This window comes from Vidua macroura, chromosome 6, assembly GCF_024509145.1.
Source record: "Vidua macroura isolate BioBank_ID:100142 chromosome 6, ASM2450914v1, whole genome shotgun sequence".
NCBI lineage: Eukaryota > Metazoa > Chordata > Aves > Passeriformes > Viduidae > Vidua > Vidua macroura.
In genome coordinates, this window is record NC_071576.1 from 34,207,379 (window position 1) to 34,230,120 (window position 22,742).

Sequence of the window (22,742 nt, forward strand, 5' to 3'; positions counted from 1 at the left end):
TAACATAATTTATATTGCCTACTTTAAAAAGCCAGAAAAATTGGATTTTTTTTAAGAGATGGTAATGTTTAGAGAGAGACTGAGATGCTGAAAGATCTGAAAATATCTCGTAATAGAAATGCACAGAAAGCCCTTTTTAACCACACCAAAGAGTCTAATTCTCTCCATATTTTGAGCACCTTTGTCTTCCTTTGCATATGTAAAAGGTGAAGTATTTAGCTAGTTGCCAGCCAAGACTGCACACCCAAGATTCCACTCAGCTTCTCCACTCCAGTCATGCACACAGTTTTACCTGTTTTGCCAATGAAGGAGCTGGTGGGCTGTGCAGCCTTGGCTGGTGCCAATGCTCTGCCTCAAAAATTTTAGTGGTTAGGTGATGGTGGCCACACTCTGGGATGGCTGCAGAAAGTTTGGCTGAAAATGTTTTCTGAAAAATGTACCAGGATCAGTCCTCTGACAGCATATACGTTTCTGCTCTACCAACTGAAGAATCAACCTTTGATGCATGGTGCCTGGCAATGTATCTCCATCTTTGGGTCACATTCAAGTGACATTATTACTGCAGGCAGTGAGAAGGGACATTTTACAGCAGGCCTGATGGCTTGCATAGGGTTTTAGGGCCAGACCAGAGATCAGTGCCAGTATCTGGCTCAGCTGGTACTGCCAGACCTGAGACAGCCCCATGGGTGACCCTGGCAGTGATGTACTACCTGGGCTTTTTGGGCCCCAGAAGGGACTTCTAGGTTCATTCACGTATCAGAGGGTCAACCCACCATTAGTAAAGACAGATGTGTTGCACGTATAAGTGGGGAATGGCTGTTTCTCTGGGGGAAGGTAGCTCCACCACTGGGTAGCTGGCACATGAACAAACTCTTTCTGTACCTTGAAGGTGAAGCACGGTCCGTGGTTCTAATATAATGCCTGACCAAAAGCTTGTTTTAGGAAATGGAGAATACTCTGAAAGCTTTGTTGTAGGCTTGAGGCAAAAGTAGCGCATGCTTTGGGGAGGACATGCACAGTCCAGAAGCAATGGAGGTTCTTCAGGAGAGTGGGGCAGGTCCTGTGCTGTCCGTGCATCCCTGCACCCAGATGGGTATTGTCATTAAATAGGTTTGTAGAAGATAAGTCTCTTTGGCTATGCTGGAATGACATGTGTGTGTATTCTTCCTGCAACCTGGGAGCTTCATGGACTGTGTGGATTCAGGAAGAGACTGTAATGAACACATTAGAAATCTACAAGTTCTGAGGAGACCATAGCTATGCCCCACCGAGAGGTCTGCTCTTTAAGTCGAGTGGCACATTCTGTGAGGACTCTTGTTTTCTAAGGAGCAGCCTTTGGCAGAGCTGCCATATGCATGGGGCTCTGGCATCCACCTGCTGTGCTGGTAAAGCAGGTGTGTGTATTTGAGAGGCATTTCTACAAACACACAGGAGGGTCCTTGTACACAAATGTATATGTCTGTCTCTTATGTGGCTGTGTTCCTTTGAAATGATCCAGTTCCTTGAAATGATCATGCTGAAGTGAATGGGAGGTGGGTAAAGCCTACAAGCCTATTCATGGGAGTACCAATTTGCATGAGCACGTCCTTGTTTTGAAGCAGACTACTGTTCTCTGCAGACTGCAGCCATTTCCCCTTTTCCTTTTGTATTTTTCAGTATGAAAATACTGGATATACTTTGTTTTTCTGAGGTGTTCCTTGCGATACAAGAAATACATCTTTGTCAGTGCTTTATATAGCCTTAACACCTGAGGAAGCAAATGGCAAGCACTGGAGACTGATGGTGCTCAGCACATTCCTGGGAAATCTTCTCGATCAGCCTCATAAGCTGTGTTCTCTCTTCCTGCTCTCCACTTTATCCCCAGTGTGTATTACACTTGCCCCAGCTTTGCAGAGATAATTTGCACTCTCCTAGTTCATTAGCTGCTACCCCCTCCTGTCCATGGGCAAAAAAAAGCCCTTACTGTTCAAAAGAACACATGCAGCAATCATTAATGCTGACCCTAATTGTGCCAATTCAAACCACTCAATAGCTCTAATTAAAACCTCTCTTGTGCAGGGCACTGAACAGTAACAAAACTGTCACCCTGAACAATCAAATCATGGAGCTAAGAAATTTTTTTCCCCCTGTTGTTCAAATGTTGTTGCTGCTGTCAGAAGGGTCATCTGAAGGGATTAAGTATGGGGCTTTTGTAGCTTGCAAAGTTGGTGGGAGTAGGCGGGGGAATATCTAAACCCAACCAATAGCTTCTGGTCACAGTTTGAAATCAGAAGACGCCAACTTTTTTCCAGGTCTCCTTTCATCCACTTTACCCACCCCCATACAGCAAGCAACACCTGCAAAGTAGACAGGCTGTTGGTTATGAGACACATGGACACCACAAGTCAACTTAAACATCTGCAAAGGAGGGGGTGAGGGGGAAACCCAGGCGTTCCTATCCCTACAACCTTGTTTCTCAGGGTCCCTGACTACACTTTCCTGTGCACCATAAATAACTCTGCAATTACATTAATTGGTTGCATATTTGTTGACACAGGGGTGGACAAGGGTAGGTTATGGTGGGAGGATTTTTTGCTTTCAGTGCAATTTTATACTACTTTCTTCAGATGTGCTTTAATCCCCACTCTCCCTCCCCCCATTATTTAGAGTTCTCATATCTTTCAGAATAACTTTATAAGCATGTGGGTGGGAGGGGGCAGCAGGAAAAAAAGAGCGTTAAAATTAATTTGATGGCACCCATGCACACACATCTGTTCTGCTGTGTTTCCCTAGCAAAGTCTATCAATCAAAAGGAAAAGGTTGATATGTATCACAGTGGGATATTTCAAAAAGCTGGATGCAAGCAATTGTGTGCTGTAAGGTTTTATTCTGCACTGAGTTTCTGACAGGAATCAAAATCTCAAAATGGTGTCCATGTATACCTATATTTTATATTTCCCATTTTTTAGAAGGTAATGAAATTAATAGAGCAATAGAGTTAACTACCAAAATTCCAGTGATGGTATCTTTCTGTTTATTGTTGTGCGTGTTCTGAAGCCCAAACCTGGGATCACAGGTAGGAGCCTGACAATGCTGCAAGCACTTTTGTATCTGTGCTTCTATTTTAGATCATTACAGGAACACATGCTAGCTTCCCTATGTGGTTCTGGGTTCAAACTACCATCTCAGAGTACTTGGTATGGGGTACTTCACTGGTCTTCCCTTCCAGTGCCTCCTTGACTTGCTTTCTTTTGCTTTAGTAGTAATCAGAGTTGCAGTGAGCAAGTTCACGGCGTGTTTCATCTTATCTCCTTTCTTCTCTTCTTAGCTGCTGTCCCAGGTGAGAACTAGGGAGTAGGATGACACCATAGAGTGCTGGCAGTCTGCCTCTTCAAACATGCTGAGCACTTTGCTAGAAACCACCTTGGTTGTTTCTTGTTCTGACTGCTGGGCTGTGCCGTGTGCTGTTACAACATTGCCTTGTCTCAGCAGTGAAGCTGTTTCATTTAGTGATGGATTAAACAGCCCATACTTAGAGTACAGCTTGACTCAGCCTTTAAGCATTCAGCGTTGGTTAGTGACGAAGCACAAAATCTTAGTGTATGAAGACACATCCTTTATGTATATAAGCAACAGGACAAACCTAAGAATGTTTTTAAAACATTTTGAGGTGACCAGTCTCTTGTGCAAAACTCTTTGCAAACTTGGCCGTATGAGCAGAGAGGTTCAGCATACAGTCTAGTTTCACCAGTTTGCCTCAGACCCTGTGAGTACTAGCCTGGAGTCACTAGGAGGACCACACTCTTTCCTCAAAAGGGATGGGTTGTACTGTGATGTGTGATGGTGCTGACCCACCTCTGCCTTTGTGCTACCACTGAGTGGTAATGCAACACTCTGTAGTTTTCAATAGCAATGTGCTCTTAAAATGGGATGAAGAGAAATAGGTGACACTACTATGTGGCATTCAAATGAGTGCATTTCAGAGCAAGGTTCCTTCATCAGCAGCACTGGAGAGAAGAAACCAGAGCTCTTTGACAGTTTTGTTGTCTGCTGGGGGCAATGGGATATAGCAAACCTGTCTTATACTCCTTTACACTTGCTCAAGAATGGGAAATAAGGCAGAGAGGGTTTTTGACCAGCTCTAGGTGCTTTCAGCCAAGCTGAGAACAAACCCTGGGACCCTAGTATCTCATCTAGCTTCTGGAAAGCAGCAGCTCTTTTTCTGAGCTGATTCTTGCCTGTGTTCATATAGGAAGCTCTGTGTGTCTCTGTTATCTGTTGAGCTGAGGATAGGGGATTTCTGCAAAATAGACTCCAGTGTAGATTCCATTGCTTTCTGTATGGATCTCCCACGGTCCTGTCTGCCCTTCCGTCTCATTCCTTGCCCCCATTTTCTAGGCAGCAATGCTGGAGTCTATCGTCTTGACTAAGCTGTTGCACTTTAATTTTCAACAGGCCCCTATTGCTCTTGCACCTTGTGTGTGGTCTTTGAACGTTATGTGGCTCGGCAGCTGGGAATAGTGAGTGGGTGGGCAATTTAAAACAGAAAAGACTCTGTATCAGCACAGGGCTGAGGTTTGAACTCTGCTCAGCTTTGGATACATATAGCTGGTTCTCAGGGCTGTGATTTAAGTGTCGTTTCGCTGGTGTCAGTGTGAAACTTAAATCAGTGCTAAGAAACTGGTAGGGAAGAAAAAACAAACTTTGCTTGTCCGATAACAAGTGTTACTCTTGGCCCTGATGAAAAATTGTGGGATCAAGGCATCTTAGAATGTACTCTGCTGTTTTGTCACCATTTTGCCTCCACAACTGAGAAGACAGAGTGTCTAATTTGATGTCAGGATTTCTTTGCTGGAGTATATTTCCAAGCTGTTTCATGCCATTTAGAGCAGAAATCTGATTCTGAGTTTCCCGAAGATATAGACTGCTAAAGGAGAGAGGCAGATGAGGGGGGTGCTAATCTGTGAGACAAAATATTTCATTGCATTCATCTGAGCGTTTCTGTGAGGCAAGGTAAATGTGCTCAAGCAACAAAATGTAGTCCCAATATCATAACTTGTTGAACTTGCAGGGTCTGGTCCTCAGTTGCTTCCTTCTCCTTTTTGTTCTATGTGCTGGTTGAGGATCACATGGAGGGGAGGTCAGGCAAGGGACCCTGCCTTCCATGAGCCCTAGCCTGATTCCCACACACACTTTTCTTTTGTACTTTTGATGGTGAGCCCACTCGGCATGGGCAGAGGGTTCTCATGTATGGGGGATTCACCAGCTGCTCTCCTTCGCATTTGCAGCCCAGAGTACCAAGTCCTCAAAATTTCAGCACAGAGGTTGTTTTTTCCCCACCCACTTTCCATCTATCCCACCCAGGTAGACAGAATCCTTGCCTTGATAAGATTGATAAATGAGGTTGGAACAGATCTCTTTTCTGGAGTCCATATGGAGTCCAATCCAACTTCAAACTCATAGCTGACAAAAAAAAAAAAAAAAAAAAAAAAAAAAAAAAAAAATATTGGCAAGTCCCTAAGTACTTATAAAGATTCTAAAGGTTAAAGATATGGTCGATTGGCATTCTGTTTAGAGCCTGGAGTGATGTTATATTTGCTTTACAGAATTCAAAGGAGTGCACAATTAACATTAGAAATCTATTAGATAGATATTTGGAAGAGTAATTCAATCTTCCAGTGCCACATATATACCCATCATTCATCACCATTGCAGAGGGCCTCATATTGATTTTTTGCATAACACCCTATAATTTGTAAAACATAAGTAAGAGTAAAAAGGCCAAACAATGAGAATATCCTTGTTTTCAAAGAGCTGACAGATTACAGACTAACTTCAGCTATGTCATTGTAGTGGTTCCACCCTTAAAAATAGGTATGTGCTGAAGTACCATGAAAAAACATACTGAAGATCAAATGAGCATTACTGCCTCTTTATTACATCTTGCACTTTACTGCATTCCTTTCTTTTTTTGTTTAATTTTGTCCTGTTTTCATAATAATACTAGGGTATGGCCAACAGTCTCTTCCCATGATGGAATAATATAGGTACATGAAGGTATGACTGGGTTATTAGGCTCAGGTGGATGGGCACTAGTGAGAGGTGAGGGTCTGGCAGTGGTGTAAACCAGTCAGGACTACTAGCAACGCTTTGGGAAACCAAAGTAGTGCAGCCAGAACCAATACAATTTAATATACTTTCTAGAGAAAAAGTCTGAACAGCATTTCTGTATGAGGTATAATGAATGAAGTGGCAGACTCTAAATGGATTTCATGGGAAAAGGTTTGAAATCCTGTAATATTTTTGACAAACCTTTTCGTTCAAGTATAAGTGAATATTCTACAAAGAGCTTCCAGGATGAAAAGCCCAATAAGACACTTCTTTTTTACTCACAGTGTTTCTGTTTCATTCAAGCATATATATACATACATATAATTAGCTTCCATAAAAAGCTGAGACTCTCTTTTTTTGACATAATCCAGCAAATACGCCCCAAAACATGCTGAACACCCCAAAGCAATGTATCTCTGCTTCTCAACAAGTGTGAATACTTTGCAGTTAGCAGCAACTGACTGTTATTCCATCATGGGAAGAGGTCGTTTTCCATACACCAGTATTATTATGAAAACAAAAAAGAAAGGAATGCAGTAAAGTGCCAGATGTAGTAAAAAGCTGGTTGACACTGGGATGACACTGTATAATTGCTGTATGCTGTGATTGAATATTTTTGAACCCAACGATGTCTGATTTGCATGTTCATAATCAATGAGTCAAACTTGCTCGTCTCCACAATCCCCTTACTTTACCTATGTCTGGGAAGCTGGGGGAAATTGAATTCCACCTCATTTTAGGGTGCCTGAACAGACTCTCTGTGGTTGCTATTCTTCATAGGGTCATGAGTGTGCTGTGGCTTTTCTGTCTTTACTCTGGACTGCCCCAACTTGCCTCTAGATGGAGATTTGCAGGTGTCAGTGTAGTAGAAAGGGTTCTTCTGCTACTGCAGGTTCTCAGCAATTAAGACCTGGCAGCAATGGATAATTCTCTGATTAAATGGTCCAAATTATTAAATGGGCACAAAGTTACAAAAAAAAAAAAAAAAAAACAAAAAACAAAACAAAAAAAAAAAAAAAACACAAAAACACCCAAAAACAAAAACCAAACCCAACCCCCCCCAAAAAACCCCAAACAAACAAAAGCTCTAAATTCTGCATTGTTACAACCCACAACAACAAATCTTACAGCAAATTTCCCATGTTCTTCTTTACCTCTTTTTAAAATTTTGACAAGTGACATCTAAACCTCTTGCAGGAGTGATTGTAGCATCTACTGACTTAAAAAAGAACCTCTAACTGTAAATTAGTCCCTAAAAGCAATTACATCATATTTGGAGGCTGCAGATTATTCTCTATTGAAAGTTGAATAATCATTTCTACTAAACATGTGCAAGAGAGGAATTGTGCCCTGATGGAAGCTGTGGCAGATAAATCCCATGACGGTTCTGAGTGCCAATACTGTTTAAAAGAGGCCAGTGATCTTCTGAAACTTGTTTGAGGACAAGACAAGTAGAAGCAGAGGCAAATAATCAAACAATTCTCCCTGAACAGTTGTCGAGACCACCAATATACACATCCTGTGCCATGAATTTGTGGTGATGCACGTGATATGCAAGCACCATAGCAACAAGATATTGATCATCAACAGATGGGCACAGGTTGGGGTAAGTCTTCAGAGGTGCAAGTCGTAGGCTGTATCTCATGTACACAACAAGTCCCAACGGTACCAGTTTCAGTGCTACCTTACCATCACTGCATAGCTGAATTCATTAGGGCTCAGCATACGTCTTCCTCTGAAGGATCCATGTGTTGGGCCTGGTATACAAATGCCTGGACATGAAGAACAACTTCTCTTCCAGTTCTGTCTCTCTCTCTCTTTGTGGTTTTCAGTTACAGACTCTGGGTAAGTTTGCTAGTGAGACATGCCACTGATGGAAGTGGCACTGTGCCAGCAGCATTTGGTGCTCTGAGTGATGTCAGGGTTTTTCAGAAGAGTTCAGGTGAGAAGATTAGGTGCCCAATTTCTCTTTTGTTTGGTCAGTAGCCTTCTCTTGGCTCATCAACATCTCTGCGATGCCACTGATGCCCAGTGCAGGCACTTCCTACTTGCCAGCAACCTGAGAGAAACAACAGACAATTTAATGGCCCAAAGCTTTCTGTTTCTGTAGTTTATTCTATTTACCTAGATTTTTCTTTGATGACACAACAGCAAAGTGCACCTATAACAACTAGAGTACCAGGCGCAGTGTGCCAAAGAGTTGGGCACACATTTTTAACGGTGAAATGACACTGGAAAAGACCCATGTATTTTCTCTCTTAATGATATCTTTAAACAGAGCTTGGATATCCCTCCAGCCTCCTGAATGGTGACTTGCTGAAATTTTTGGGACTGGAACACCTCAGTAAAATTTAGTGGTGATACATAAGCCAGGCTATGAAGTCTCTTCTGCACTAAGGCAGTTACTATCCACAGGAGAAATATTTCTCACCACAGAGAAATACCTGGCCATGGCTGGGAGTACGTGTGGCAAAGTTATGAACAGCTTTGACCATGAAGGGGTCAAAGGTTTCTGTTATTGGGAATTTCTGACCCTCTCTGGAACTTCTACTTGGTGTTAAGATGCTGCTGGTGTCAGAGCCTCATAGGCATTGGTGGATAGGTTTCCAGTGTAGTTGGTATTTTCTATTAGGGATTAAGAAAACAATTACATTTTCATGGTGGTAACAAACATCTAGCATAGAGATCCTGATATCTTTGTGTTTGTGTATGAAAAATACACCAAAGAAAAGCATTCATGTTTAAAGTACAAGTGGTAAAGAACACATGAAGGCAAAGTACTAAATAGGTCAGATGCAAAAATCCCCCTATGAAATTGGAGAGGAGAATGTAGGCAAGTGTAATATTGTTATCTGGACTGGAATTTAATCAAGACTTAAGTATGAGGTGATGTGGTACTTCAGTGGCGGGATCACTGCCTCAACAAAACCGTACTAGAATCTGCCTGTCTTTTCACAGATTCAGGTGTGCACAGGTATAACATGCCCAACCTCAACGAAGCTGATCCTGGTATCCACAAGGACACTCATATTCAGATTTCCCAGCTCTTTCCCTCCTCTTCTTTTCAAGGTCTCTCTGCTCATGTCATGTGGAATGGCATCTGTTCAGGTGTGGATCAGAGAGACTTTGATATGGAAAATCAGAGGATACCACAGGCCATACTGGAGAAGAACTGGCAAAGCTTAGAACCAGGCTGGCAGAGTGGTGAGGGTTAGGACTAAGGCAGGCTTGTATGGGGTGCTGTGTTTGGAGTCCCAGAGAAATCTGTAAGCCAAGAATAAATACTGGCAGAGCTCCATGTGAGTAACAAACAGCTTATCCTATCTAAGCTAATGACAAAATGTTACATATTGGCTTTTATTTTATTTTATTTAATTTTTTTTTTTTTTTAGGAAAAGAAAGATTAAAGCAACCGCTGTACCTAACCACTCTGCTTTGCTCTGATAAGATGCCAGAATTACATGACTTCTACTGTGTAACAAGGTTCTTTGTGTGGGCGTAGCAGCCCCTCCCCATACCTAGCGGATACACTCCAGGGAATTTTTGCAAGTGTGAGTATTGCCTCTTGTAAGGTCACTGAGTAAAGAAAGGTAATACATTGTGTGAAAAAATGCCATATTTTGTGTGTTTCCATAAAAGCACCACAAAGCATCCTACCTAAAGATTATTATCACTATTACATGCGCACAGCAATGACCTCTCATGCATATTACTCTGCAATATGTTGGGCCTCTGTCCTGCCCTCTATAACACTCAAGCTGGTAATTTGAAAATTAAGGACTTGATGTAAATGCAAGCCAGTCCAGTTCACAAGATCTCTCTACTGCTCAGTCCCTATGTCAGGTAGAAGGCTTGGCATTACTCGCTGCCTCCAATGCTCAGGGTCGACAGCTTGCTGCCATTAAAATGCCGTTGTACTGCTCCCTCTTTAGACATGCCTGTAGATACTGGGCCTTGCTGGTAGATGTGTCTCCATTTTCCCCTCTTCTCCAGCTTCTGCTCCACAGCTGCACTAACTTGCCTGTTGTATGACAAAGCTCACTTTCTACCCAAACTTCCCGTTACTGAGTGCCTGGTACTTGGACGAACTGGGACCCACATGCAGTCTCTAAGGGCCTGTCATCTCAAGAGGTACCAAACTTGGACTTGGGATATTTTCCCAGGTGCAAGGCATGTATCACCAAAGACCCCGAACACATCAGCTGCATGAGACCTGAAGGCTTTGCTGGGCAATACAAAGCAATGGGCTCTGGGGCTACTTGTGCAGCTGGGAACACAGAGGAAGATCTTCAGGGAGAGGCAGACTGTGGCTGTGGCTCAGCCATGCCTCGGCACGGAGGTGACATGAGGATCTGCGCTGCCTGAGGCACGAGCTTGCTCCTACAGCAGCCCTGGCCCCAGAGCGCAGGACCAAATGAACACGGTTTGTGGACCATGCGGTGATTTCCTACGCCCAACTGACTTGCTCGCTAGCCCGGCGCGCCTGCACGGCTCAGCTGTCACTGCCCCCGCCCGGGGCCGGGGCCGGCCATGCCCTGCATGGCTTTGGGGCGGGCGGCGCAGCGCCGCGGGGAGTGCCGGCCGCGCTGGCCGGCCGTATCCCGCGGCCCCGCCGGGGCTGCTCGGCACCCGCACGCACGTCCGGCCGCCGCGGGCTCCAGGTGCCACCGAGGACTCCAGGTGCCACGGGGACGGGGACGCCGCCCGCCCCGCGCCCTCCACCGCCCGCCCGGTGGCGAGGGGCCGGGCGAGAGGCGGCGCGGCCCCGCCATTGGCGGCGGCCGCACGGCGATAGGCGCGCGGCGCGGTCAGTGCCGGCCGGCCCCGCCCCGCCGCGGCTTTATAACGGGCATCCCCATGGCCGAGGCGGGGAACCTGCCGCCGCGGGTCCGGCACCGCCGCACCGCCCGGGAGAGCCGCCTCTGGTGGCCGCAGAGCCGCGCCGCCCCGAGGGACGATGATGCCGCGGGCCTGGCGCAGCGCGGGGGCTCGCCCGTTCCTGCTGGCGCTGCTGCTGGTGCATCTGCCGCCGGGTCGCAGCCACCGAGCCACGGGGCCCCGGGTAAGTGAGCTGCCGCCCCGGCGCGGCAGGTTGCAGCGCCCTGGCCCGGCCCGCCGCCCCCGCGCCCTGTCAGCGCCGCAGGTGGAGCCCCGGCCGCCGGGCAGCGCCCCCCGGCCCCGCGCCCCCCGGGCGCAGACCCTCGCAAGGGCCTCCCCCGCTCGCTTATTAAAAGCCGGGTATCGGCTGCATGCGAGAAGTTCACGCACCGGTTATTGACTTGTTGGTATTTATTGCAGAAAAACACGGAAGGGGGGAGGTTGGCAGGCTGTGTTTTTATATTGCTCGACTTGCATTTAATGTAGCCCCTGTTTCCAGCGCATAGCTTTAGGACTTTTCTTTTTTTATGTTCCCAAGCAGGAATTAAATGAATCCTTCCAATAAAGCTAGATCCCATCAGCCCAGGTTTCTCCCTGTAAGAGTCTAGCTCTGTTTTTTTGTTTTTCTTTTCTTTTTTTTTTTTTTTTTAAATAATCTGACAATGCCTGACTCTTACTGGGGCTGTTCATTTCACTTACCAAGCTATTACATTGCTCTGGGGGAGAACCCAACATTTTTCTAAATATGGTTCTCCCAGTGAGTGAGTGTTACCACTGCAGCACCACTACGGAGTAGCGTGAGAGTTTTCAATTATAAAGCTGCAAAACAGTAGCTGTTCTTCAGCCAATGCTGCTGCATAGCTCTGGGGAAGTGGAATAAACTTACCACTCTGCAGGCATGTTGGATGTATGGGCCATGTGCATTTTTGACCCAGCCATCTAAAATGCTTGAAGTGTAGCGCCTAATTAACTTAGACCATAGTTAGGCAAGACTAGGAATCTTTGAAATCCTTACTTGGCCGAAGTATAACAACAAGGGACTTTAGTGAAATGTTCTTTTTTTTCTAATGCAAGTGTTGTTTGACCATGAAGGCTATTAAATGCTTCTCAGAGCTATGCAAAGCATACTGCTGGCTGCACTGATGTTGTGTTCAGCTGTGCTGTGTAGCCTCTTTTATGGCCAGATGTGTAACAGCAACTGTTAGTTCTGATCTCACTAGCTCTAAGTCAGAACTGGTGTGTGCCATAAATTACTGAGACCTGCTTTAAAAGATCAGGAAACACAGGGGGGTTATGCATATATTTTTATTACCTGACATCAAGCATAAAACTCAAAATCAGAGTGATTTCAAATAGAGAAGAACTTTAAAGTGATAAATAAGAGTCTGGCTGGATGACTAGGGTCTTCATCTGCACAAGTGTCTAACTGCTTTAATAAAGTGCAATTGAAACAAAATTAAAAAATCCTGATGGTAGTGCATGATTGTACAATGAGCCTGTATACCAAACAGTTTTCATATATACCATTTTTTGTACTGTACAAGGCAGTTTAATTGCTCCCTGTGCTGTGTTGTCTTGGAGTGGGAGCTACTTCAGGGGAGTGGGAAACCAAATACAAAGGACTGCTGATTTACTTTTTGCTTGAAGTAAGTACACTGACTTTGCTATTTCTTCCTTCATGTCTGGGGAGAATACCAGCTGTGAACACTAACATCTGTAGTTCTTTTGGAAGATGTGCCTTAGTGTTTTGACTTATGAGCTCTTAAATGGAAAGCTGTATATTTCCAGGATGTCTTACTCATGAAATCTGTCTTTTTGCCCCTCAAAGTGTCATGTGAAGGTGAGGAGTTTGATTTGCTTGCTTGCAACCAGGTTGATTGATATAAGCCCCTGAGCTTCATCTCTTGCAGCAATTAGACATTGCCAGTAAAGTTGTCATTAGTATAAATGTGGCATACTTTAGGTTCCAATAAAATCAAAAAGACTTTATTATTAATTTCTTAAATAATGACTACCAGGTTACACCAGTATGTATTTCTCGTGCAGACTTGTGATCAAGAGTGTATTCCTGTCAGGAAGTCTCCCTGGCCAGGTGTCAGTGTTGCAGTTCTGGGAATCTGATCTTGTAGGTGTTCAGATGCCAAGTGTGATACCTGCTCTTTTGCACTCTTTTCTGTATGGTAAGCACTAGAACTGCAGTATTTGCAAGCTGAAATTCTTTTAAAGGTGAACAACACTTTTTAGTCACACTCGGTGAATTCAAATGACCAGCAATAATGCTTGAATCAAGTTCTAGATCTTCCTTCTTGCATTTCTCTTGCTACTGTAGTGTTCTAAGATAGGCAGCCAGTACTGTTACTATATACATAAACAGAAGAGAATGGCTTGCTACTGTTTGCAGAAAATGTTGGAAGACTAGAGGTATTGAAGAGAAATAGGTGTATCTACATCTCTTGTGCCAATAAGGGATGAAGCTTTCAGATTAAGCGAGTTCAGGATAATTACTTGAATACCAAGGTAAATTAAAAGTGCAGCTAGTACCTACAGGTCTGTTGAGGAACTTCCTGGCTCTCAAAAGATGTATGAAGCTTGCTGTTTCTTGTTATAGTGAAACTATGAGCAGTGATGTGAATTCCTTAGGCTTGGTGTCAGTGACTTGTAGGAAACATCTGGCTCTTGCATGTATGCCGTTGCCCAATGACAGTAAATAACAACTGTCCCAAGTTAAGCCCCATAGGAAGTTTAACATCTTGTCCCAGAAATAACTTGGAAGCCCAAGGCTGCTGTGTGACTTGTTTCCTCACTTGACAGAGTCTCGTAAAGCTTCTGCTGTGTTACACAATCACCTGGTCACTTCTACTTTTGTAGCTCAAACGAGCATTGCGGGACTATACTTGAAAAATGTCTGTTTGAAGGATGCTACCTTCTGGAAAAAGATAATCAGGCTTTATTTTCTATTCATATTCCTGTGTGCCTCTTTCTCTCTGCTGGCATGCGATCTGGGGTGTGGGACAAGCCAGGTCTTGCTGTTTCCCCCCTCCTCGAGCCCAAAGCGATAGATGGGGAGCTTGACCTGGCTGGCTCTTGCATCTCCTATTGTGTGGTGCATTTGAGCAGTATTCTTTCATAGCAGATTAAATAGATTGTGCCACTAAGCTTTGTTTTCTTCCATCTGGACAATTAAGTGTGACCTTTGTTTTTTCTAGTTCAGGGAGAGATCTGTGTTGGCCCTCTGATTTCCAAGTATAACTCCTGACCATTGTGAACTTCATGTATGGCAGAGAACTGTTGGTGGCAGTAATGACAAATACTAGCACAGAGAAATGGTGGATGGTTGCAGAAGGCACACAATGTGACTACAGAAGTCAAAAGATTTCCTACAAATAGGCTTGGATTTCTGGAAAATTTGGGACCTGTACCCCTCCAGTGACTTCAGAGGACTAAAAGATGATAAGAGGGGACAGGGTTGTCACTATAATGTTCTTTCTAGTTTCATGCATGGAAATGTGTCATATTCTTCCTTGAAAGGCATGCTGGTTGGAGATGGGGGAGGTCTTTACAGTTCAGTGCTGTTAAAAAGGAAGGTAGTAAATAGTAAAATTGTGAAGCTACCAACAGATTCCAGTGCATAAAATTGGAGTGCCACAGAGCATTGGGAATTTCCTGCTGCAGTTGGCTACTAACTGGAACACCAAATAAGAATCTTGGTAAAAAGTGATGAAATGGCTCCTGCAGCTTTGTTGTCCCCTCTGGGAGGAGGCAGCAGCGTTGCAGCTTATGCAGGAGTGGCACAAGGAGTGTGTTCTGCTCTGTGTTCACTGCAGCCACACAGGAAGGGTCCCACAAAGTAGGTGTCTTTATGCATACCAAAATTAGGGAGTGTGTGTTCTTTATGGTGGGAAGACATTACAAAAGTGTGTGTAAGTAAGAATATGAGGCAGAGGGCTTCATACACGGGGGGTCTAGAACAGAAGAATGAATATTAGGATAGGTTTTCAATGACTGAATTTTGTTTCTTGTTTGAGCTTAATCACCATTCTGTATTGCAAAGGTCTACAGTAGTAACCAGTGACTTAAGCACTTTAATGCTTTTAGATTTCTTTACCATTGGAGAGATTCATTTAATGAAGAAACAAGTACCCAAAGGCAAGTCTTTAGAAAAGAGATAGGACAGATTTGTTACTCTGTGGCAAACAGATAGCTTGTTTTGGTTGGGTGAGGGATATTTATTACCCAGGTGGAAACTCTAATTATATATGGAGCTATGTTGCTTATTTTTCTTTCTTCTTTTTCCTTTTAGACCTTTAATGTTAGCTGAATTCGTTTATGTGTACTAAAGAAACTGATCTGACTTGTGTTTTTTAAACACTGTGCAACTGTGTTGAAGAACAGGATTAATGCTTGTGTAGAGAAGTATTAAAACATTATGTTCCTATTGGAACAGAAGGCCCTGTTCTAAACAGAAAAATGTTGTAGGATTTTACTTGCTTTGTGTAATCTTAGAGTTGGTGTTTTAACTGCCTGAGCTTCAGAGTTGGGTACGAGAATATTCCCACTCATGTTAATGAGCTGTGCTGTTAATGAAAGATTTCTGGCTAGCAAAAGATTAGGTACAGGAAAAGAAACTGCTCATGTATTTTTGCTGGTGGTGGCAGCAAGCTCTGTAGCTGGTGGAACACTTACAATGATAACCTCTTGGACTAGTTTTCTAGTTTCTAGCTCTAGTGTGTTAGGGTAATCTTCACAGTGCAGAGCAGATGCTCTCTTGGCTTCTTTCATTTCCAGATGGCCTGAAGCAATTGGTAAGATGACTGTAAACTCATTTCAGTAGTGTAGTAGCTCTGAAATATTAATACTGCTATTTAAATATCTTAGATGTTCTTATCCTGCCATCTCAAACTAATTGCGACATTACTATGTCAAAAAAACCCCAAACAAACAAAACCCCATTTGTCTCTTACTTGGCTGGTGAATCCTAGTTCTTCTGGTGCTGGCACATCTGACAGTGCAGTTAAGTATTACACAATAAGCTTTATGCTAACATTAAAAGCTAAACATGGAAGCAATACAGGTGGAACTAAAGCTGATCCCTGAAGGCTGCTGTGCTGACTGTCATACTTAAGCATCCTGTGTGACAGTGTGGTGGCTTCCTGTCAGAATCTCCTGGCAGCTGCCACGATGTCTCTGGTACTGATGCACCATCCAGGGACTTTGTGGCACAGCAGACCTTGAGCCAAGCTTGGTGTGTAGTGGGAGTAGTTTACAGCTTTGGTCCTCAAGTGATACTCTGGCAGAGTAGCAGCTGTTGTGACTTGAAACTATGGCGCTTACAAGCTTAAGTGCTGTCTTTGCATTGGTGGAACTCTAAGCTTCCTATGCTCATTTGTGAGAAGCTCTTGTTTGTGAAGTTCTTGCTCTAACAGGGAAGGCTGCCATTGATGTGGGTGAATCTATTCCATGCCAGTGAATCTATTCCATGCTGGAGCTTTCTGGATAAGGTGGGAGGTCAGTGTGAGATGTTTGCTTATGCAGAAAAACTATCAGGATACGATGGAAGTAGTATGTAACTGGCTGCCTCTTCTGACTCACTCACACGAGCAGTTACAACTTGTGTTCAGCAGCTTATATGTGAACCATGTGAAGCTTTCTGTATATGATGACTTTACTGCGTGTAGGTATGAGGAAGAAGTACTCTGGCACCAAAACCCTGACTGAGAATGCAACTCTGTGCTTTTTTTTGTGTTGAGGGGAGGAGGCATTGTAGCTTTAGGAGAGTAACAACAGGAAAGCATAGCTAGTCGCACCAGGGTGTAAAGTTTTATCCAGGACAGTGAAAACCACCCATCATACAAAAGAGTTTTTGTATATGGCCTCATGCAGGCTATCAGCAGCTCTTCAGCCTGAGAGCAGCTTTCCCAGGATAAGGCCTTACCTTGAAACCAGCATCATGCCTCATATCCTGGATGTTTTTTTCTCTTTATTAAAGTAGGTTCCTGATGCAACTTAGGCTCCTGTGGGATGCTGCAGTAACAATATAGATAATGTTAGCAATATTCATGGGTTTTAGAAAAGAGTCATCTGCTTGTTTGGTGAGGAAAACATTGCCTCATCTAGTAGGCCTGCCCTCTGACCAATGCTATTTCTTAAAAACTTTAGGTGACAAATGTGTTATGGTTTTCTACAAGAACTGCCCCAATGGAAGCCTGTGCTGTCTGAGTAGAAGGCCTTCATGCTGAAAGTGCAGTCCCTACAGTGTCGCAGGTGACGATGGAGCAAACCGGCATTGGTTTATGAAGGGATTCACTTTCTAGGCTGTGTGGCACTTTCAGGGTACTCTGGAGACTGGCCTGAGCCTGACTGGATGATGCCAAGGCATCAGCAGCAGCCTGGAATAACACCCTTGGTGGAAGGATGTCCTGTCTGCCTCACTGAAGATATTCAAGAACCGTGTGTGTGGATGCAATCCTGTGCCATGTGCTCTAAGATGACCCTGCTTGAGCAGAGAGGTGGGACCAGATGAGCCACTGTGGTCCCTCCCAACCTGACCCGCTCTGTGACTGTCTGATGCTTCTGTTCTGAGTCTGTCCTTAGAGCAGTGCCCTAGAAGGCCTCATAAGCCTCCAGTTGCCTGGACTGCCAAACTCTTCACTGGTGGTCTCCCAGCTGTAGCCTGCTCAGAAGGATATGCCTGCATGTTGGGTTTGTGCATTTTTGCCTCCCACTGGCTTGTGGCTGGGCCAGCTGCTTTTGAGGGCCCACTGACAGAGGTTTTCATTTGGAGTGGCATGTAGCTATGCAGCAGGCAAGTGAGTGGTAGGTGTGAAATGAGAACAAACTTAAGTACTTCCCCCCCAAGGTCTGTGCCTAGAGATAGGAAAATAACACTAGTTACTATAGGAACAGAGGCTGCATCATTAAATGTTGGCTCAGGGTTTTGGCAACTAGAGTCTAGCAGCAAAGCCTAGACAAGCAACCCACCAGTGATGCTGGCAGAGTCTTCATGCAGGTGGAGGAAGTCATACAGAAACTGGTGTGTGTAGGCAGATAACTTGCCTGCCATGGGCACCTGGACTCCCCTCTTGGGCTGGTGCTGGAGTTTTGTTGGCTCTGGATGAAGTAAATGAATGAATGCGAGCAGGGCATTGTACCTGAGTAACTGCCACAGAGGACCATAGTGCTCACTGCTTGAGTATAGACCCAGAGCACGTGCCAGGGTTCTGTAAACTGGGTCGCCTTGCCTTGCACACTTTGACTTGAAGTGGCTAAGGGGAAGGAAGCAGCATTCCTTCTGTGCAAGGCATAGACTATTGAGATTCTGTTCTATGAGTCTGTTGAGATTGGCTCTGTAGGCTACATGGCAGCCCTTGTCAGTCTGAAGTTAAATTTGATTCACTGATATAAGACCATTGGCCCAATATAATTTTTCTCTATTCTGAGTCTCATGACAAACTAAAAGAATGTAATTTTACTCTACTCAGAGTGGAAGGAGCATGCTCTTTCTGTGCCACTGAGGTGTTGATTAAAGCTGGGGTTGAGGGAGTGATAATAGTGAGGGCTTTCTCATGGGAGAGCCTCTGATAGAAAGAATTACAGTAAGTGGAAGGGAAGGTGTGTTGGGATAAGAAAGACGGGGAAGTAGGACAGATGAAATAACTTGTTTTTCTGTGGTTTTTCTTGGCCACTGGTCCAGGTAATGATAGTTGGAATCATATCCAGAGGGGAGTGCTGATCCTTAAATAGGGAGGAGAGGTTCCAAACACTTAGTGGGCAGATTCTGTTTCAGAGTTTCTTTTGGCCATCAGTCCTCTGTTACCATTACTTGGGTCACAGACTAGAAGGAATGTGGAAAATGTTGTCCATCCCTGTTCTCTTCCCTGTTTCATGACTGAGAATACATTCATGACATTATCACTTGAATTGCACAGGGAAGCCATATTATGCCTTTTGATGAACAAAGTCTACTAACTTAGCTGCTATATGTAGGCTTGTGATGCATGGAATAGTGCTTTTTCTATAGTTTCATGGAGATTAACAACTTTTTCTTTGGTTATATAGAGAACCCAAAATATAAGATCACATGATCTTTCAGTTGTAATGCTAATACTTTAGGGTTTGATGCTCCAACAAATTAAAACAATCCAATACAGCCTCAATGTAAAGGTAACTGTCTCAGATTCTATGGCTAGAGTGGGTTGCACAAGAAGCAGTGTGACCACTTATGGTATGGAGGGGGAGTGAACCGGGAATCAAATAGATAAGGAAGCATCCTTAGTGAAAACACCTGGTAGGGGTAGTGGTATCCTTTAATGTCCAGATGTACACTATCTCTAGATCTTGCTTCTGTGTATACCATATACACGCTAGTAAGAAACGTAGTATGGTAATCTTTTGTTGCAGCATAGACTCCCTTGAGTAGCATGAAGATTAAAGAACCTACTCTAGCTAGTACATCAAACCACTTCCCTTCCCATTTCTTTGAAGCAGATTTATATGCATTCTACACTTGGGCTTAAACAAATGCGTGGTGGAACTAGGTGCAAGTTAAGAACTAAAAAGCCAGAAGCTCTTGGGTGTAATTTCCAAGTGGAGGATATTAAATGAGTTGGAGTTTGTGGATTCTAGCCAGATAAAGGGGTTTCTGTCTGAGCCAAGAAGCTGCTTCTGATTTGGGTCTAGTTACCATACAGAATGGTGGTAACTGTTGTTGGCTTCTGCCTGGAGTTTTGCATTTGGCTTATTCCTTTGCCCTTAAAAGTAAGCAGACAAGTGTTGCAAAAGTAGATGAGCTGTGTGCAAAATTAGCTTTTAAAAATGTGTGTGCATCTGGAACACTAGAGGATTATAAACTCTAAGCTTGTAGGGAAATGTGAGCTTTAATGTGTGTGCATCTCAGGGCTTAGTGCAAGCAAATTAACACAGAAATCTGTGAGACTGGTATGTGTAAAATGAACAGAGGTGTTAATGCAATAATTTTTTTGCTCCACGGTTCTGGAGATTAGCTTGACTTATTTCCCTTGCTGTGTCTTAACCTCAAAATATGTAAATCTAGAAGAGCTTGATCCACCTTTTAAAATTAAAAACAATACCAGTATCTGCAACCAAGGCTTTGGAGATCTGTCAGGTAAGGGATTGGGTGTAAGTGCTGCCATATCTTCCCGCTGTTGTAGTAAACTGTAGCCAATGGGATTGTTAGTGTTTTAGCTGGTGGTGTTATTTGCCCTCAATTAGCTGCAATGCATCTGAAATATTCCTGGAAATGAAGCTAGATGCAGAAATTTGTCTGACTAGAGCTTTAACATAACTTCTGAAAGTCCTTGCCATGGGATAGGATTTCTTGAATGCACTGCACACATGTAGCTGTCCAGGGGTTTAGTTTTTGACTGTAAGAGAATGGTGCTTCTGGCTGCTGTACCTGAAGGCCTCAGGTTATTCTAGAGATGCTATCCTGCAGCTTTGTAGGTAAAAATCTGAAGTGATGGCCAAGTGACATAGGTAATACCTCATGGTGGAATAAAGTATTTCAGTGGTGGCTGGTGGCTGTGCTACCTGACGTGTCTCACGCTTTCCATACAGGGGGTAAACATTAAAGAATTTTGCTATGATTTTTTGGTCAGGGTTGCTATACTAGCATTCCCCTGACTTCGTGGTTGTCTATGGGCTGTCTTTCCTTCTTTATTATTGCATAGGTGCAGAGAGTATTTTTATGAGCGGGGATTGTACCCCTAGGTTTGAAAGTCAAAGCTGTCTTCTATGGGCTTTATCTTGTTAGGTGCTCTGTAGAGCCAGGGATGTTCTGCTTCATAGAGTCAGGATGTTCTCTCAGTGGCAGTTACTGCTCTTGGACTCCCTTTACTTTCCCAGTTTAAGCATGAACTGTAGAAGGAGTAGTAGTTTCAATTTCTACAGACTTTTACAAAATGGACATAATTTGCTGGTGGTAGTGTATTAATGATTGTTAAATCCATTGTCTAGAAGTATGGGAAAGGATGTCAGCCCAAATTTTTTGTTTTGCCTGTTCATCTTCAGGAGTTTCCAGGGAGCTGAGTGTTCTCTTCACAGTGAACTAAGAAAGTGCTTTATGCTCCAACTTAGTGGTGCTTTTCTTTTAATAAATTAAGGACTCGTACATCGAGGTAGTCTAGTTGTCTCTGAAGTAATCTGGATGCTACTAGTTGTAGCTGTTGAAGACTTAAGTTTTCCAAGGCTGTCAGGTTTTGTCCTCTCCCCAGTTCCCCTGAAGGAACAAATGTATTAGTAGAAAAAAATTGTGCTCTGCTGGATTTGACCACCTAAGCTACTACCCTTCTTAAGATGTGAAGTTGTTAAAATCTAACTGTTGAAGCTCTCCTGAACTTCCCAGCTCACCTATTAGTCATGTATACCCTGAAAAATCAGGCTTAAATTTAAGGTGGCTGATAGAGCTTTAAATACCTGGACAAGGGAAACATTTGCCATTTTGTTACTAAAATAGAATGTCTCTTAAGGGTGGATAGGACAGGGAGTAGAAAGCAATCGGTGTGAAACCTCAGCTTTTCTTGTCTTCCTCTTCAGTTGCCATTGAGACTATATAAATTTCAGGATTTTTATTGTGAACAATAGATACCTAAAGGAGTTCCAAACTAGCTGGGTTGTGAAGAGAAGTTGAGCTTTTCTTTACCATGAAAGTGCTTCTTCACCTGAAGTGCTTTGGCAGCAGTATTGGAGCTGAAACTAGCTGTTGCTCATTAGCATACTGCAGTGTATGTTTTGCAGATTTCTAATCTGGATTTGAACGCACCCATAGGATGAAGCATCCTAACTCATTTGCACTGTTTTGTAAAATCTCTTGGTGTGTAAACAGGTATGATGTGTAGCTGTTAGCTTTTATCCTAGGAGGATGAAGCTATCCTGGTTTGTGTGTATATGGTTCTTGCATGAAAGTAATTTAAAAAAAAGTCAGTCCCAACCTCCAAATCGAGTTTGGCCTGTATAATTAGCTTAAGAAAAACACAGTATATCTTCTAGAATACTAGGAGCTTTTTGGTGCTGAAACTGGAACCAAGTGAGAGGAAAAAAATTTACCACACTTGAATAAATTTAAGCATTCCTACAACCTGTCCCTCAACATTTCTGGATTTGGCCCAATTGTATGACAAGTACATTTTGAGCCCAAAGATTTGAGGATTGGATCTTGCTTGAATAGCTGGTGTCATAGGCAAACTAAGTTTTTAAGTTTCCTGTTGGAACTCTAAGAATTTACCTAAAACTCCTTAAGTTTTGCTTCTGGTTGTGTTGGCAAACAAAACCAAAAATGTTTCCACAGTTGCTTCACATAATCGTGGAACTTTTTCCCCAGTCCCTGCTGAAGTCCCAGAACTGGGGAGAGTTCAGTAGTAGAACCTCATTCAATATGAAGAGAAAGGTTTGATTAAAACAAATCAAGCAACTGTGTGCTCTTAAGTGAATGACAGTCCCAAATAAAAAGTTTAACTTCCACTCTAGGCAAGTTTTTCTCTGTAGCAAAGAATAGTGAACCACAGAGGCATAGCTCTTCTTTCCCCTCCTCTTTAAAAAAGGTAAGTATTTTACCATGGAAACTGTTCTTGCTGCTAAACTTCAAACCTTCTCAGGTATCCCATGCAACTCTTAGCTCTGTATTGCTTTTGTTAAGGAAATTTCCACATCTGACCTTATGTGGAAAGCTTGTACTATAGCTACTTCCAAGTTAGCCTGCCCATTAATAGTGTTGCCTACAGAATAGCTTCTGACTAGCTTTTCCTTTGTCTAGACTCCTG

General features: G+C 43.5%; 1 protein-coding gene and 1 long non-coding RNA gene across 12 annotated transcripts in view; one reads left to right on the forward strand and one right to left on the reverse strand.

Moving 5' to 3' along the window:
• SMOC1 (SPARC related modular calcium binding 1) overlaps positions 1–22,742 on the forward strand; it is a 164,117-nt gene that overhangs the window by 22,693 nt on the left and 118,682 nt on the right. Inside the window, exon 1 of one of the 11 annotated variants that reach the window (XM_053979822.1) lies at positions 10,986–11,152. The exons of the other annotated variants lie outside the window; for them this stretch is intronic. Within the exon in view, the coding sequence (XP_053835797.1) occupies positions 11,048–11,152 (105 nt within the window). The 5' untranslated portion in view covers positions 10,986–11,047. Of the gene's footprint in view, positions 1–10,985; positions 11,153–22,742 lie in introns of those variants that run through there. 11 annotated transcript variants of the gene reach the window in all.
• Positions 5,378–9,425, reverse strand: LOC128808573 (uncharacterized). The gene is made up of 3 exons (XR_008437493.1): positions 7,780–9,425; positions 6,786–7,000; positions 5,378–5,442 (listed from the first exon to the last, which is right to left on the reverse strand). It is a non-coding gene; the product is annotated as an uncharacterized LOC128808573 (long non-coding RNA).